Source organism: Somniosus microcephalus, chromosome 27 (genome assembly GCF_052327205.1).
Source record: "Somniosus microcephalus isolate GS21.2 chromosome 27, FLI_Smic_1.0, whole genome shotgun sequence".
NCBI lineage: Eukaryota > Metazoa > Chordata > Chondrichthyes > Squaliformes > Somniosidae > Somniosus > Somniosus microcephalus.
This window is the reverse complement of record NC_141013.1, coordinates 11,898,098-11,916,604: the sequence shown is the minus strand read 5'-3', so window position 1 is coordinate 11,916,604 and position 18,507 is coordinate 11,898,098. Positions and strand designations below refer to the sequence as shown.

Genomic DNA, 18,507 nt, shown 5'->3' with positions numbered 1-18,507 from the left:
AGCAGATGCAGTACTTTTTGAAGTGTAGTCACTGTTGTAATGTAGGAAACGCAGCAGCCAATTTGCGCACAGCAAGCTCCCACAAACAGCAATGTGATAATGACCAGGAATCTGTTTTTGTGATGTTGATTGAGGGATAAATATTGGCCAGACAAATATTGCACACGCATACTTCTGTGGCTCAGTTTAGGACAATCCTCCCTCCCACCCCACCCCTCAAAAAAAAGTCTTGTCAAAGTTGTTTAAGAGAGTTTTGTTTCGCATTGATGAGTTTAACGAAAAGCATCTAAATACAGTGGAGAATGTTGTCGATCAGGTTGCCCCTCTCTCACTGCAGTGTGTGCCCTCTTATCACCCCGCGTGTGTGTGTGTGGATTGCAATTAAATAGTGTTTGTGGAGCTGATATTTTTCTTTCCCCACGTCCCTTTCTCCCAGTTGATGACACATATTGTGGTCTTAGATCAAATGAATCGCACTCCCAGTGTATGCTGCAACGTCTCCCTCTCTCCCTCTCCCTCTCTCTCTCTCTCGCTCTGCATTTTAACGAAGCTTTTAACACGTGGATGTTGTTGAAAGTCTGTCTCTCGCTCTCCTTCATTTCACTGCCGTTTCTGTATCACAGGCAAACCACCACCCCAGTCCAACCCTCCCCCTAAAGCCAGGACCCGATGGGCTCAATGTTAACCAGAAAAGAGGCAATCTTGTCTGTATAACAAACACACAACAACAACAAAAAAAGATTAAGAGAGGAAGGGGGCAAAGGAGGGAAAAAAAATATCATCTCTTAAGACAAGCTTCCTTTTTGCCAGCCCAGGGGTTTGAGGAGAGAGGAGAACCGCGAGCTGTCATCACAGCCAGCCCAGCGACAGAGTTACATGCCGCAGCCAAGGTAAGCAAGAGAGAGCGGGACTGGAAGTTCAATATCACCCGGAGCAAGGAAATTAGGATTGTGCAGCCTGGGTTTAATTTCTATAAATACTGCAGTCTAGTAATACTGATAACACAACCGCTGTCTGCTGTCCCAGACAAAATAGATTTCGGTATCTTCCCGTGAATTTAACACGATCTGTCAATCAGTTCCAGTGTGTATATAATTATCTCCAGGCTGCTTTTAAAGATCGCGGTTTCTAATCTTCTGTGCGTTTTTTTTTGTTGCATCTACTTCTCTCCTTTTTAAAAAAAAAATTTGCATTCATTTTTTTCAGTTTGTTCTCACCGCGCTGATGTGTGTGTGTGTGTTTTTGCAAAATGTATCTTGCAATAACTCCGGGATACAAGTGGTGTTTTATTAATTGAAATTTGACCTGATTTGGAAATGGGGAGACTGGTAAATCTTTGCACGCTGTTAGTAAACAGATGCAATTGTTGCATTTTTGAAATCTGTTGGAACAGTGGGGAGCATTTTTCCAGTGGGTTATTACTTACTAGCAAGGCGACTGAGTGTTACATTTGATTTTTTACTCCACCGATTTGTAAAATTACCCGTTAAAGGGAGACTTTAGAAAAAAATTACACACACACACCAAACTTTGATCATTATGTGGATTGGCGGAGATGATATTTGTAAATCGCCCTGAGGCTGTATGATTATCAACACCAGAATAAGGCAATCAAGTTGTTTTGTGTTTGGTAGAAAGATGCATATTTGTGGTTTGCTAGTTGCATATTAAAGGGTGGTGATGTTTTGATTACTGCCTGTGTCTTATAATTGCTGGATGATCCGATTCAAATTGCTCTGCAGATGGTTCCTGCTCTTTCTCTCCCTCTCTCTCCCTCTTCCACCATCCCTATTTCCGAGGACAGTAATATAATGAGAGCAGTTTGACACAGTCAGTGTGGGCCGTTTATTCATCGTCCCTCTCAGAGTCGAACAGCGACACCTTACGGGATGGACAAGAATGAGGAGCCGGGACACAAACGAGCTTCGATCAGACCCCCCTTTTTTTTAAAAAAAGGATAACCCCCAAAGTGCTGCTCTCTGTGCCGTTTCCTCCTGTCAGTCCAACCACCTCGATTTGTTTTGCCCTCATAGCAGCCTCTGCAATTGCAAGGGATTCATTGCATTTTGTGATGTTTCTGACACACGTGGTAAAATGCAATTCACACTTGGCTTTTTTTGGGGGGGGGGGGTGAAATCAATACATAGAGAATTTAAATCTAAGATCATTTCAAGTTTTTCTTTGCAATGTTGCAAATCCAAGCTGATTTCTTTTTAATTTCATTGGACCTGTCACTCTGGGCTGCTGAAGGTTAATTATGCTGCACAGGTCACGTTGGCCTGCGCTATTAATCCAGAGGTTCGAGCGATTAATCGAATATTCGACGATTAATCAAGTGTATTTTTGAATGAAAAGAATCGGCAATATTGATATAGCTGAGTCAGGGGGAATCGAGTCTGGAGCATTCCTGGGCAAACTCCAGACCTTGTCAGTCAGGTTCCTCCCATGTACATTTATACCGTTAATTAACTTTTATAACTGACATTTTAAACAAATTTTCCAAACTGGAATGTAAACTCAGAGGGAAATGGGATCATTAAAATTTGATCTGAAAATTATATTAATCGTTATTTAAATAATTCATCGCTTATTATTTAATTATAATGTTGATTTGTCCCATATATACTGCACTGAATGCAGTTTTTCTTACTGAACTAAAATCTTGTAGCGAGCCCCTGGTGAGGTGACTACAGGTCACCAGGGGCAGCTTTGCATACCAGCAGCTTTGGACCATTATTAATTATTTATTTGTCTTCTGTGATTTGCAATTAGCTCTTAGTGAGGGGTGAAATGGATCCAGTAGATGCGTGGATCCATTGAGAGAGCAGTATTTACATTGTTTTAAACGTTCCTTATTCAACTAGGTGTCATGAATATAAGATGGTCACCAATAAATCCAATCAGGAATTCAGGAGAAACTTCTTTACCCAGAGAGTGGTTAGAATGCGGAGCTCGCTGCCACAGGGAGTAACTGAGGTGAATAGCGTGAATTCTCCTGAATTCTGACGAAGGGTTTCGACCTGAAACGTTAACTCTGTTTCTCTCTCCACGGATGTTGCCTGGCCTGCTGAGTTTTTCCAGCGTTTTCTGTTGTTATTTCGGATTTCCAGCATCCGCAGTATTTTGCTATCGTCTGAATAGCGTAGATGCGTTTAAGGGGAAGCTAGATAAGCACATGAAGGAGAAAGGGTTCGATGGAGTAGTGTGCGAGGAGGCTCGTGTGGAGCATAAACACCGGCACAGGCCAGTTGGACGAAATGGTTTGTTTCTGTGCTGTAAATTTTATGTAACCCCCCCCCCCACCATATCTCTGTGATCTCCCCCCACCAGCAGTATTCTCCCCTAAACACACCCTCCACTGCCCGGAGATCAGCTTACTCCTGGGTTTCTGGTGTACCATCAGAAGGGGGTCGCACTTGCAACCACAATCCCCCTTTTGCCCTCTGGATCCCCATACCTACAGCCCTCCGACTTACCACCTTTCTTCCTTGTTTAAAAAACCCCCTAAAAATTCCTCTTTTTGACCCTGCTTTTGCCCCTCCACCCCTGACCTTTCTGTACCTCCTCTCCCTCATGCCCCTTCTTGTCATTTTCCCCAGCAAAGCGCTTTAATGTGTCGTACTTTGCTAATGTGCTAAAATGAAGCTTAAAAAAGTGGTATGGCGTCGCATGCAGTTATTTTATATTTATGTTTCATTTTATCATTGCATTTTCAGCTTTGTCTGAGAAGTTAGTGGGGAATTTAAGATCATTGGCAAAAGAACCGGAGGGGGAGGTGAGGAGAATTATTTTTATGCAGCGAGTTGTTGTGATCTGGAATGCACTGCCTGAAAGGGTGGTGGAAACAGATTCAAGAGTAACTTTCAAAAGGGAATTGGGTATATACTTGAAAAGGAAACATTTCCAGGACTATGGGGAAAGAGCAAGGGAGTGGGACTAATTGGATCGCTCTTTCAAAGAGCCGACATAGACACAATGGACAGAATGGCCTCCTTCTGTGTTGTATGATTCTATTCTATGAATCTTGAGTGGTTGGATAGCAAGGCCTTGGCCGTGATGAACTGGGCAAAAAAAACAGATGGGTATCTGCTTCCAAGCAACATATAATGAAAAAGAGCTGTTTATGCATATATAATTTGATGACTATTACATCAGGAAAAAATCGCGACTTGATACTGTTATGTGGTTCAATGATAATGGCCACTATAATTGGGTAGGGGTTAAGCGGTGACCATTAGCAGTGAATAAACAAGGTAAAGAAAGAAAGACTTGCATTTATATAGCGCCTTTCACGACCACCGGACGTCTCAAAGCGCTTTACAGCCAATGAATTACTTTTGAAGTGTAGTCACTGTTGTAATGTGGGAAATGGGTCAGCCAAATTGCGCACAGCAAGCTCCCAAAAACAGCAATGTGATAATGACCAGATAATCTGTTTTTGTTATGTTGGTTGAGCTATAAATAATGGCCGGGACAGGTAACTTAAAGCTATAGCTTCAAGAGTAGATGACAATCACTATTAGTTTGTGCTAAGTCAGAGCCCAGCCCAATAGCAACCAGAAGCTCTTGTTTGTGATTTCTGCACTTAAAGGGGCTCCTACATTACAACAGTGACTACACTTCAAAAGCACTTCATTGGCTGTAAAGCGCTTTGGGACGGCCTGAGGTTGTGAAAGGCGCTATAGAAATGCAAGTCTTTCTTTCTTGTCCTTCTGGCAAGTGGAATTTTAGCAGCTTCCTCGCACCTGACAGCAGCGCAGAGCCGCATTTCCGCGACTTGCTAATCCAGTGCTGTGAACTTTGAGCTCTCTCAATGGGCCGGATTCAGTGCCCGTGCCACCGCTATGCTGTGACGCAAACGCAGCATTTCATGGGACGGGTCATCACGACGTCAGCGCATTGACCGTAGGCAAGGTAGGTGGACGGTGTTGAGATACAGATCAGCCATGATCTCATTGAATGGCGGAACAGGCTCGAGGGGTCTACTCCTTTTCCCATGTTCCTATATTGCGCAGGCACGGCCCGGCGAATATCACCGTTACACCATGTTACGTTTCTGGGTCTTTTCCTCCCTTCTTACTCTAGATTTTTGTTTTGCCTTCATATTTTAGATCACTCTAATTGATGAATTCCACCTCCCAATACCTTTGAGAGTGTCTTCACTAGCCTTAATATTGCAGGTAAACTTTTGGTAGTGAACAGGATAACAAACAGAACAACATTTCCGTTAATGATGTTCGATACTGGAATTATCCCTTGCCTCAACAGGATTTCTCTGCCCACCTCGATAAGTACCTGACCTCATTTTAGGTTAAAATTATTAAATACATTTATTTAACAAAAGATGAACAAGCAACTAAATAACAGTAATCTAATTTTATGTTAAGTCGGAGCCCAGCCACAATAGCAACCAGAAACTCTTGATTGTGATTTCTGTGTTTAAAGGTCTATTTACAGTACAAATCCTTCTATCTACCTCCTTGAAAGGCAGAACGTAAATGTTTTTTTCGCCTGTATTTCTTACTACTGCAAAAGCTGTGATAAGTCAAAACTGAACCTCTTGGAAGTTCTCCGACTCAAACAGCTACATCTTCTTAAATATTCCCAAAGACTCACTGAATTTGAATCACTGTCAACCACATTGAAAAACAACCAACTGTCGTAGACTCAACTACACAAATCGCACAGTCTGTGCTTGTTCAAAACTCGCTTGTCCCTCACATTTTGCAGACAGCTCAAAAAAATCTTGCAGCACTTGTATCGAGTTAAACTGGGGGCAAGATTCGCACTGTCGCAGCTTTCCTTTCCAAACTACTTATGACCAGTGACTGAATGAGAGGAACTTTTGCAAAGCTAAAAGAAGATAGAACTGCTTCATTTTTTTTGTCAAATTGCGCACGGCACAAGCATGGTTCAGCCGCTTGTGTTTTTGGCACAGGGGGCTGGAACCAGTTCACTGTATAAGCCTGGAAGCATGGTACATTGTAGTCATCTGACTGAACCTGAACTCAGATAACAGTTTGAAGTGACTTGAGATCTCTGAACTAACTCGCACCAAGTCTCGTTCACCCATCCGCCCCTGTGCTCCCTGACCTACATTGGCTCCCAATCTGGCAACGGCTCAATTTTAAAATTCTCATCCTTGTTTTCAAATCCTTCCATGGCCACACCCCTCCCTATCTCTGTAACCTCCTACAACCCTCTGAGTTCTCTGTGCTTCTTCAATTCGGGCCTCTTGTGCATCCCCCAATTTTCATTGCCCACCATTGGTGGCTGTACTTTCAGCTGCCTAGGCCCTAAGCACTGGAATTCCCTCCATATGCCTCTCTACCTCTCTTTCCTCCTTTAACATATGCGAGAAGTCACACAACACCAGGTTATAGTCCAACAGCTTTATTTGAAATCACAAGCTTTCGGAGTGCTGTTCCTTCCATCAGGTGAAGTGAAGAGATGCATATAGGCACAGCATATATAGTCAGAGAACACTGCCAGATGACTTGAACACATAAAGCTAAGCTGACACTCCAGTGCTGAGGGAGTGCCACACTGTCTTTCAGAAGAGACGTTAAACCGAGGCCCTGTCAGGTGGACATAAAAGATCCCATGACACTATTTTGAAGAAGAGCAGGGGAGTTACCCCTGGTGTCTTGGCCAATATTTATCCCTCAATCAACATCACTAAAACAGATTATCTGGTAATTGCTGTTTATGGGACCTTGCTGTGTGCAAATTGGCTGCCACGTTTCCCACATTACAACAGTGACTACGCTTCAAAAGAACTTCAGTGGCTGTAAAGCGCTTTCAGACGTCCGGTGGTCGTGAAAGGCGCTATAGAAATGCAAGTCTTTCTTTTTTTTACACGGCCTGCACCAAACAGATGCCTCAGTATCTTGTCTGAGTTTTTAGTCCAGTGATATAGACCAGTACTCTAGTTCCCACATTAGTATTAGTGGACCTTCCCCAACATCAGGAAGAAATGTACAGGTCAGAAAATGAAAGTCATGATTTTTTAAAAATTCGTTTATGGGATGTGGGCCAGCATTTATTGCCCATCCCTAATTGCCCTTGAGAAGGTGGTGGTGAGCCACCTTCTTGAACCGCTGCAGTCCGTATGGTGAAGGTACTCCCACAGTGCCATTGGGGAGGGAGTTCCAGGATTTTGACCCAGCGACGATGAAGGAGCGGCCGATATACTTCCAAGTCAGGATGGTGTGTGACTTGGAGGGGAACTTGGAGGTGGTGGTGTTCCCGTGCGCCTGCTGCCCTTGTCCTTCTAGGTGGAAGAGGTCACGGGTTTGGGAGGTGCTGCCGAAGAAGCCTTGGTGAGTTACTGCAGTGCATCTTGTAGATGGTACACACTGCAGCCACGGTGCGCCGGTGGTGGAGGGAGTGAATGTTTAAGGTGGTGGATGGGGTGCCAATCAAGCGGGCTGCTTTGTCCTGGATGGTGTCGAGCTTCTTGAGTGTTGTTAGAGCTGCACTCATCCAAGCAAGTGGAGGCTATTCCATCACAGCCTTTGAACAACTGTCCATTTGCCATTCTTTTGGCTTTAGTATTGCCGCTAGTGTTTCTAATTCCACCCTGCGTTTAATCGGATCAAATTCAGACCATCAGTAGCCTTAGCACTTTGAAGAACTGTTTTTATATAAACACGTCATAACAGACATGCCCCAACTCACCTGTGTGGCCCCATAGTCACAGCAAACAAGTTCTATAAGAAGATGTACAAGGAATATGTGCAGAACACATAAATCAAGAACTACAAACTGATTAACTGGACCATTCCTGTTTATAATATTTGTAAATGATTTGGACATGGGGACAGAAACAAAAGTCTCCAATTTTGCAGATGATAAAAAAAGTGGATCTGGATAGACTGGGGAAGTTGGGTTGAAGAGCGGCAAATCAAAGTCAACATTAAGGCTCTTATAGGCCCAAGCTCTCCAGAGCTGGTGGATACATACTTCAGGATTGCAAAAGAAAAAAAAATGAAGTGCTTGCCATGTTTCACATCTGGAGAGTCCAGCTCCAGACTTATTTCCTCTAAAAAAAAGAAATTGTTTATGTCAAAAGCATTCAGTGGAACATCCTGGGAAACCGAGGAACTTCCAGCAATGTGCATTGATGTTCCAATGAGCTACAGAAGATGCTGCTTGCAAACATCAGACTGCACTACACAGTTTCTGCTTCTTCCAAGTTCTCCTACATTACAACAATAACTTCACTTCAAAAGTACCTAATTGGCTGTAAAGCGCTTTAGGGCTTCCTGAGGTTGTGAAAGGCGCTATAGAAATGCAAGATCTTTCTTTCTTTAGACATCAGGATCAGAGCTTATTTTTTTTTTCACTAATTTTTCTCTCAATCTCTCCTCTCCTGGCCGAGAAAGGAATTGACTCTCTTAAGTTCCTCTTCTGGGGTTAAGGTTTAGGCACATTGTTGAGGTGGAGTAGAAAGAGCTTTACTGTCTATCAACTGGGCTGTACCTGACCTGGAAGTGCTTCCTGTCGAGGAAGCTTTACATCTATATATATATAAAAGGATCCGTCCGTCTGTCTGTCTGCATGTCTGTCTGTCTGTGTGTATGTCCGCTATACACTCAAAAGTTATAGAGCGTACCTACACATATGTTATATCAAAAGAAAGCTTATGATTAGGGGAGTGTCATAGGCATATTTACTTTTTGGTCAGACAAAAATTGTTCGGACAGTATACAAAAAACGTTCAAAAACCTGATGGTTGACCAATCCTACGGGGGAATCCGCTCATTAGCGTTGCTTGACTTGATGGCTGACCAATCCTATGGGGTGGGCGGGGCCTAATCCTTCAAACTGCCGTTTTACAAAAAAGCCTTGGCAACGCCGGGCCCCCCAGCTAGTTACTAATAAAATAGAATGTCACCCCGATGTAGTAGGGGAACCTCTTTGGAGATTGGGGTTAAGGCACATTGTTGGGGCCGGGTAGAGGGAACTTTACTCTGTATCTAACCTGTGTTATAACTTACTCAGCGGTGCCTGATAGGAACATAGGAACACGAGTAGGCCTTTCAGCCCCTAGAGCCTGTGCCACCATTCAATTAGATCATGGCTGATCTGTATCTCAACTCTGATCTGTATCTCAACAGTGATGCCGACACCAGGTGCCCATTCTGCAGCACTGACATACCTTACTATGAAATTCACAAAGAAAAAGTTAAAATAAATGCTGTTTGGTGGCATATATACTGTACTGAGAGCACTCAGCAAAATGGCTGATAATTGGTTTATGTTTGACTTCTACCATCTGTATTTCTGTGCTTGAACACACCCGACCTACCAAACCTCCCAAGTGAACAGAATGCAGAAAGACCCCTGGTCTGAGCTCGTTGGGTTTACTCAGTGTCGAACCATCCCCCGGTGATCTGAATCACCGAATAGCCAACACCAGCTGCACTCCGGAGGAGCTCTGTTATCCCAGCTGCAACTCCTATTTCTTAAATCATTCACCCCCCCCAGCCCCACCCCTGCCGCTCCAATTTTCCCCCCTTTCTCTCCTGAAAGCACTGAGTCATTCCTGCCGTTAAACCGAGGCGGCGTCTGCCCTCTCAGAGGGATATAAATGATCCCACGGCACTATTTCGAAGAAGAGCAGGGGAGTTCTGGCAAATATATACCCCTCAATCAACATCACTGAAAAAACAGATTATCTGGTCATTGTCGCATTATTGTTTGTGGGAGCCTGCTGTGTGCAAATTGGCTGCCTCGTTTCCTACATTACAACAGTGACTACACTTTAAAATGTGGCTGTGAAGCTTGTTGGGACATCTGGTGGTCATGAAATGCGCTGTATAAATGCAAGTCTTTCTTTTTTTAAAGTTTGACGGTGGGGCCAGTGCCTCAACCAAATGACCAATCTAATGTGATAGCAAAATACTGCGGATGCTGGAAATCCGAAATAACAACAGAAAACGCTGGAAATACTCAGCAGGCCAGGCAGCATCCGTGGAGAGAGAAACAGAGTTAACGTTTCAGGTCGATGACCTTTTGTCAGAACTGGAAAAAAACAGGAAAAGGAATAGATTGTGAAGCAAGTTAGGGGCTGGGAAAAGGGGGAGGGGATGAAAGAACAAAAGGGAAGGTTTTGACCCAACCTAATGTGCCGCCCTAGACACTGGCAGCCTGCCTGACCGCGGAAGGCAGCCCGAACCTGACCTCGACCCATACACTAGGAAGTGCCTCCAGATCATGAACAGGAACACTGGCTGAGAGGGTGCATGCAGAAGGACGTTCTTGCCATGGAGGGAGTGCAGCGAAGATTCACCAGGCTGATACCTGGGATGACAGGAATGACGCATGAGGAGAGATTGTGTCGATTGGGCTTATACTCACTGGAGTTTAGAAGATTGAGAGGGGATCTCATCGAAACCTATAAAATTCTGTCAGGCCTGGACAGACTAGATGCTGGAAGGATGTTCCCGATGGTCGGGGAGTCCAGAACCAGGGGTCATAGTCTAAGGATAAGGGGTAGGACATTTAGGACTGAAATGAGGAGGAATTTCTTCACCCAGAGAGTGGTGAACCTGTGGAATTCTCTACCACAGAGGGCGGTGGAGGCTAGTTCATTAAATATATTCAAGAAAGAGTTGGATATATTTCTTAAGGCTAAAGGGATCAAGGGATATGGGGAGAAGGCAGGGACAGGGTACTGAATTTGAATGATCAGCCATGATCTCATTGAATGGCGGAGCAGGCTCGAAGGGCCGAATGGCCTACTCCTGCTCCTATCTTCTATGTTTCTATGTTTCTATGTATAGCTGGAGAAGGTCGCTGTGGTGGGAGGAGAAGAGTGAGTCTGAAGGTCTGAGAGACAATCTACAGATTGCGACCTTTTCTTCCCTCTCTGTCTATCTCCAGCTTTTCTTTCTCATGTCAAATCTCTGAGATGATGTTCATCAACAAAAAAGTGACCGGCAGCAATCGTTTGCTTTATCTCCACCCAAGCCCTCGCTGGTGCAGAATAGGCAGATACCAATTCTCCTACAGATGTGAGAACATAAATTAGGCTGACATTTCAGTGCAGTACTGGGGGAGTGCTGCATTGTTGGAAGCTGCAATTTTGGATGAGACATTAAACCGAGGCCCCATCTATCTGTTCAGATGGAATTAAAAGATTCCATGGCACAATTTGAAGAAAAGGAGGGCATTTTCTCTGTGCCTTGGTCAACATTCCTCCCACAACCAGCACCATCAAAAACAAATTATCTGGCCTTTTGTTCAATTTACTGTTCGGGGGAATCTTGCTGTCTGCAAATTGGCTGCAGCATTTACTTACCTAAGTGACAGCACTCCAAAATTAATTAGTTGGTTGTGAAGCTTTAGGACATCCTCGGGATGTGATAGGCACTATAGCAATGAAAGTTCTCCTCATTTAGTGGGAGCCTCACTTGCGACATCATATTTGGGAGAGCGAGAAGAAACGAGAACGCAATGGAGGTTGGGCTATCCTAGCATTCACAGTGAAAGTAAAAGCCTTCTGTTAACTGTATGGCCTATAGTTTTGATAGAGAGCTTTCATAATTCTTTTGAATGCAGAGATAGCCCAGCCTCCATCATTGCCTCATGCTCTCCATTGAAAGAAAACAAGAAAGAAAACACTTGCAAACCCCACAGCCGGTTGAGCTATAATAAGAAACAAAAGAAAGCGGAATATATTGCCGCCATTTAGCCGTTAGCTACAGTCAATGTGATGACGCAGTTTGGTAGCTTGAACCATGCTTGTGTTTTTAGTGCAGTGTGACTCCTCAGGTACATGGCTCGCCACTGAAAATCTCTCACTTGTGATTCATCCAGTTTTTGACAGCCCTCATATATATGACCTCCTCCAGCCCTGCAACCCTCCGAGATCTCTGCGCTCCTCCAATTCTGGCCTCTTGCGCATCACTGATTTCCTTCGCCCCACCATTGGCGGCCGTGCCTTCAGCTCCCTGGGCCCTAAGCTCTGGAATTCCCTCCCTAAACCTTTCTGCTTCTCCACCTCTCTCTCCCCCTTTAAGACGCTCCTTAAAACCTACCTCTTTGACCAAGCTTTCGGTCACCTGCCCTAATTTATCCTTATGTGGCTCGCTGTCAAATTTTGTCTGATAACGCTCCTGTGAAGTCCTTTGAGATGTTTTGCTACGTTAAAGGTGCTGTATACATGCAAGTTGCTGTGTAAGTTTGTGTGCATTGTGTACATGCAAGCAGAGAATGTTAGAGCCTAGGCACATTGCTACAATACCATAGCAAATTGAGTATCAAAGGCGTACTAAGGAGGAGGCAGGGCAGTGTAGCCCACCCACCGCCATATTAGTAACACGGCAGAACAAAAGCAAACTCCATCTGCTGAAGGACTGGGCCCACTGAACTATGATACCAGTATTGGCACAGTGTAAGCGGGTGTCTGGTCTGGTGCCAGCATCAGCCGCTTGATCTGCCCTTGATCTTGTGCCACTTTTATTTGTACGCCATACTTTCACAATTGGGTTTAAAAGATTCCAGGATTGCAACGGTGTTGGTCCTGTAACCTTAAACTAGTTCTTCATGTAAGCCAGCCAGACTCGCCCAAAGTGCCACTCCCTTGCTTCACCAGCCCAGGTGCCTGCCCTAAATTCTTGTATCAGAATTGGCTAGTTGACTAATTGCGTTATCTAATTTAAGCTGCCCTCTGCAGCTACATTCCTTTATCTCAAAGTGTCAGCCATGGCTAGCCCTCTGAGTCAAGAAGGTTGTGGGTTCGAGTCCCACTCCAGAGGCTTGAGCACAAAAATCTAGGCCGACACTCCCAGTGCAGTGCTGAGGGAGTGCTGCACTGTCGGAGGTGCCGTCTTTCTGATGAGACATTAAACCGAAGCCCCGTCTGCCCTCTCAGGTAGTGTAAAAGATCCCAGGGCACTATTTCAAAGAGCAAGGGAGTTATCCCCAGTGTCCAGGCCAATATTTACCCCTCAACAATATCACTAAAAACGGATTGTTGTTTGTGGGACCGTGCTGTGTACAAATTGGCTGCCGCGTTTCCTACATTACAGCAATGACTACACTTCTAAAAGTACTTCATTCTCTGTAATGTGCTTTGGGACGTCCTGAGGTCGTGAAAGGTGCTATAGAAATGCAAGTCTTTTTATTCATCTAAGACCTCTTTGATGACAATAACTGTCCGCAGGCAATTTTGTTTCCCCCTCCCCCTCCTCCATTTTCACCCTGCCTCCCCAGAGGTGCTGCAGTATGGTTCTATGAGCCCCAGCAGCCCTGGTGCCCATTCTTTGTGTGAGAGGGGACAGGAAGTATCTGTGAACCTTTCGATCTGAGGTGTCCTTAGTCAGGGTGGCAGGTGGGGCACTAGAGCTGGCCTGGGTAGGCCAAGGAGGAGAAAAGTCAGCCAGGGTCTCCGCTCCTGATCGCTGCCGCCGGTGAGTGGATGTGAGGCGAGGACAAGATCAAGCTTTGCGGTGATGCTCCCACGGTGGAATATCCCACTGGCACTCTGGACTCACACCTGATCAGTGGGCATTCGGGTGGGGTTCCTGTGGGCCAGCGGCATCCATGGAACTGAACCCCGGCAGAGTCAGTGTCTTCAGAACAGGAGGGGAGAAGATTTGGAGGTGAACAGACTGCAGAATGTAAATGACGTCATTTCAGAGCTTTAAAACTCCATCCTGGCTTTTTTAAAAACTTATTACAAAAAAAGAGGGCTCCGCCTCTGATAGAACATAATAAAAATTCTTATAAAACTTGAAGTTGTAGAAGGACGTGGCTCTGTTCTCACTGCGTATGACTCAGGGCATGTCTTGTTCTATTAAAATATTTATGCCCACATCTCCAATTTTCTTTCTTCTGATTGAAAACCACATTAAATATATTTAAAGCATGCATCAAGAGAATGTGGGGTTGCTGAAAAAGCTTTTGGGGAAATGTTAACGATCTCTGCAACATAATGCTTAAATAAACCAAACTACAAGCCCTGCCTCTTTAACTGTTCAACTGAGCGATCTTTACAGCACCCCCCCCCGCCTTAGTGGGCACCCCTGATGACTCTGTGGGTAGATGTGTCAGCTTGTGTCACCTTGTGTCAGCTGTGGCTCAGTGGGTAGCACACTTGCCTCTGAGTCAGAAGGTTGTGGATTCATGTCCCCACTCCAGGGCTTGAGCACATAGATCTAGGCTGGCAGTGCTGAGGGAGTGCTGCACTGTCGGAGGTGCCATCTTTCAGCTGAGATGTTAAACCGAGGCCCCGTCTGCTCTCTCAGGTGGACGTAAAAGATCCCATGGCACTATTCAAAGAAGAGCAGGGGAGTTATCCCAGGTGTCCTGGGCCAATATTTATCCCTCAACATAACAAAAAAACATTATCTGGTCATCTATCACATTGCTGTTTGTGGGAGCTTGCTGTGCGCAAATTGGCTGCCATGTTTCCCACATTACAACAGTGACCACACTTCAAAAGTACTTAATTGGCTGTAAAGTGCTTTGAGACATCTGGTGGATGTGAAAGATGCTATATAAATGCAAGTCTTTCTTTTTAGATGGACTGTGATGTGTGGTACTGAGGCAGTCCAGTTCAGGATGGCTCAGGTTTACTTTCTGGTCTGTGTTGACTTCGTTGTCTCTCTCCCTCTCAGCCTGTTACTCTCTCCCGGCTCACTCCTTGCCAGATGACAGTCAGTCCTTGGCATGAGGAGGAAGGGGAAATAAAATCGCCCAGGGTCCGCGTCACTGCTACTGTGCGCGTACGGGCATCGGGCGTGGACAAGCTTGGGCTAAAATGAGGATGTACAACACTGTCCCTTGATTTCCGATCGAGCTGCTGTTGTGGGTTTACTGCTACACCTGTCATTTTAAAGTGGTTTTATTAAAACTTGCACAGTGACCAACACAACGCAATGCTGACGGGTTTTTCAAAGTGGTCAGGCGCCTGAAATCATTCCACTGAGGGATGAGTGTAGACGCCCCTTTATATCGTTGGGTTTAGGCAGCTGCTGTGGAACTACAGAGCTGCAATGCAGAGTTCGCCATCGCTAAGGGAACTCGGGTCCCTGCGAGTTGTAGGATGCCCATTGTCCATTCATTGCCCCTGACAGCCAACAGGGTCCACTTCATGAGATGCCCAGTGCTGTTAGTCCCAGTTGCACCCTGTACTTACACCAAGTAATTTTTTTTAAGCCAAAAGGTTCAAAATAGACTAAAGCACTTTTTGAAAATAAAATTTGAGGGAATTAAACTAATTCTCCAATCCTGAGGACGGTGCTGCTACCAGCTTCTCCTCAGACAGACGATCTAGCCCTTGCCAGAGCTAGAGGCTGGACTGCAATGGGGTATTTTCTCTCTCTCTCTCTCTGGCTGGTTCTCTCTCTCTCTCTCTCTAGCTGTTTCTCTCTCTCTCTCTAGCTGTTTCTCTCTCTCTCTCTGGCTGTTTCTCTCTCTCTCTCTCTCTGGCTGTTTCTCTCTCTCTCTCTCTCTCTGGCTGTTTCTCTCTCTCTCTCTGTTTCTCTCTCTCTCTCTCTGGCTGTTTCTCTCTCCCTCTCTCTTTCTTCCTCTCTCTGTTTCTCTCTAGCTGTTTCTCTCTCTCTCTCTGGTTCTCTCTCTCTCTCTGGTTCTCTCTGGCTGTTTCTCTCTCTCTCTGGTTGTTTCTCTCTCTCTCTGGTTCTCTCTCTCTCTCTCTGCTTGCTGGCTCGGTGCTGAGCCGAGGCGGAGCCAGACCCTGGCTGCTCCAGTCCTATTCGCTCAGTGGGAAGGAGGGAGCGTTCCTCGACACGGTTGATTGATGGGGTTGTGGAGATCTCGGCGGTTTCTTTCTCTCTCCTTGGTGTGTGTGCTTCTGATTTCTTTATTTTTCTGCCTCTCTCACCCAGGGCGAGCAGAGTTGGAGTGTTGGAGTTGTACGGGATCCCAGCCTGGGCTGGATGGATGGGAATGGGGAGAAGGGGCGACCCATTCGGCCATCGAGTCCTCCAAATCCTGACCATCGTCCTGTGCCTCCCAGCAGGTAAAGCAAAGACATTCCAGCGCACAAAGAAAACTTGGAAAACTCAGACTATTTTTTTAAGGTTGCCTCTTGCGTGGGCTGAGCTCAGATTGTGCCCAGATTTCAGATGCAGAAAAACAATTTTCAGATTTTTAGCCGAGGTTTTTGTTTTGCCATAAAGACGATTCTCAAAACAATTTAAACCGCATTTGAAAAGTTTGTAAAAAAAACTAATTAAATCTCTTAATTTTAGCAGAAACATTAAACCGTCGTATCCAAAGGGAAAATTAATCGGGGAGTTTTTGAAGGTTTTTTTTGAAGTTGTGACTTCTGCGATCTGAAAGAAGTTGACCTTTAGGGAAAAGTTTTTTTTTGCGATTGAGGCCAGTTAATCGGGTTAAATCAGATCCAAAGTTTTTGAAGTTAGCAATGTATTTACAGAACTCTGCTTCGCCCTCGATGTTAAGAGTGTGGACGCTAACACAAGCCGCCACATTTAGAAATAACATCACAAGTGTTTCTTTCTGCTCGATGCTGTGAGGGTCCCACAAAAGACCCCTACAGAATCGGTCTGTTTTTGTTGGGGGGATGGGCAGCGAATGGCAACTTTCAAAAACTTCACCAGCAACTTTCTGAAACAGATTTTCTCCTCCCGATTAAATCGCGTGTGCACAGACCTAACCATTTGAGAGTCTGCGATATAATTTCTTAAAGTACAAAAAAAATGATATATAGGGATTTTCTAATGTGTTTTAATTTATAAATTTGTCACACTATAAAATCCTTCAATATAGTTTTATTATAAACTGGATTTACATTGAAGAGAATGTCTCCATCCCAATACTAAATGTCATAATTTGTAGTGGAAATGACCAATCTCGGTTGATAAGCCCATCAGAAATCCTTTTATTCTTTAATTTTATCAAACGCCCGGAGGGTTTATATTACCACGAGTCCGACTAATTGGTCTTTAGATGGGCGAAGATAGACCTTATCTCGCCCCATTAAAACCCTTTCCAATAGCAAAAAAAATCAAATAACAAACATATCGCCGCCTTACATTGCAACTGTATCTGTTTTTAAGAAAAAAAATTGAGGCTTGCGAAAACTGAATATAAACTGTAGCAAAGTTCCTCCCACGCAGGAGTTCATAAAAATAGTTTAAATGCAGCTTCCAGGCTCGATATATAAATAAACGCCGCACTGTATAAAAATGTTACAGTGTGCACTTGTTACTGGTGCCTGCAATATGTATTTCCAGACTTAATGAATCTTTTCGGCAGGGCATTTAAAATTCCCTAAGTGTCCAGTTATTTTTTAAAAAACAATAGCCAAAATATTCAACATATACTTCGGAACTATTCCCGTGAACCAGTTGACAGTCACGGAAACTTTGTTGTAAATTTCAATCAGTTTCACCGAAGGAGTGTTTTCTGTGGAGATAGTGGCCTAACGCAGGAAATGCGATTGTAATTGATGTGATTAGGTTTGGGGATTAATGATTTTGTGTGTGTGTGTGTATATATATATATATATATATTTGTGAATATCTTACTGTGTATTGTGCCTATTCAAAGCCTTAACCTTCCATTTCAAATTCATGAATATATCCCTCTCCAGATCTTTCCCTCTTTTTTCCTTTCTTTCGCTATTGAAGTCCCCTTAGAGCTTCTTTTATGGGAAAATCTGGCTGGCTTCATTGAAGGCTTTGTAGTGTAAATTGAATGGTCGACAGAATCCAAATTGCCCATTCTTTCATTGTAAGGGGGAAAGTAGCAACTGATTTGCATATTGCTATAAATATTTATTTTTAAAAGGGCAATTTCGTATTGTATTCAATGGTATTGAGATTAGACATTTATTTAAAGTCACAGGCCCCCTTTTACTGATAAAATGTGGGATTCTTATTAAATCCATGGTAATATATTCCTTTAAATGTGCCTCCAGTGTTAACTGCAAAGAATGCATTTGATTGCAATTGTTCGTTCAGTAAGAATGGCTTCAGAATAGAACTGATTGCTGTTTAGAAAACGCTTTAAATTTTTGTTGTTAAATACACAATACAGTGCTATAATTTGGATGGAGGGATATCGCATGCGGCGTGTTTGCATGTCGTGATTGTCATGAAAGTTGCACGCCGCTATCCTGGCAGTGACATTATCCTTCAGAGGTAACCCTGCGAGCTCTGAAATACAGAGGTAGCCCTGTGTAATACAGACCACACGGTCCACTGTTTGACTCTTGGTCTGTACCGGTGTCAGCAGAACAGTTGGGCTGTTACAATTGTTCTCAGTACCCATGGGCTCAGGATGGGGTGGGGGGTGGGGGTGGAAATCAGCATGGGGTCCTGGTCCGGATTGCTTCCTGTAGAGAAGTGCGGGCATCAGGTGATGACAGGAATAAAAACAGAAAATGCTGAAATCACTCAGCTGGTCGGGCAGCATCGGTGGAGAGAGAGGGAGAGAAACAGAGTTAACGTTTCAGTTTGATGATTTTAATGGTCATCGACCTGAAATGTTAACTCTTGTTGGTGA

General features: G+C 44.4%; 1 protein-coding gene across 2 annotated transcripts in view; it reads left to right on the top strand.

Annotated features, from left to right (window-relative positions):
* The first annotated feature begins 487 nt into the window (after positions 1-487).
* Positions 488-18,507, top strand: part of rgma (repulsive guidance molecule BMP co-receptor a) — a 42,082-nt gene continuing 24,062 nt past the window's right edge. The window contains exons 1-2 of one of the 2 annotated variants that reach the window (XM_085968521.1): positions 488-890; positions 15,861-15,994. In XM_085968521.1, the coding sequence (XP_085824647.1) occupies positions 877-890; positions 15,861-15,994 (148 nt within the window). In that variant the 5' untranslated portion in view covers positions 488-876. Of the gene's footprint in view, positions 891-5,123; positions 5,181-15,860; positions 15,995-18,507 lie in introns of those variants that run through there. The other variant, XM_085968524.1, reaches the window with a different exon arrangement.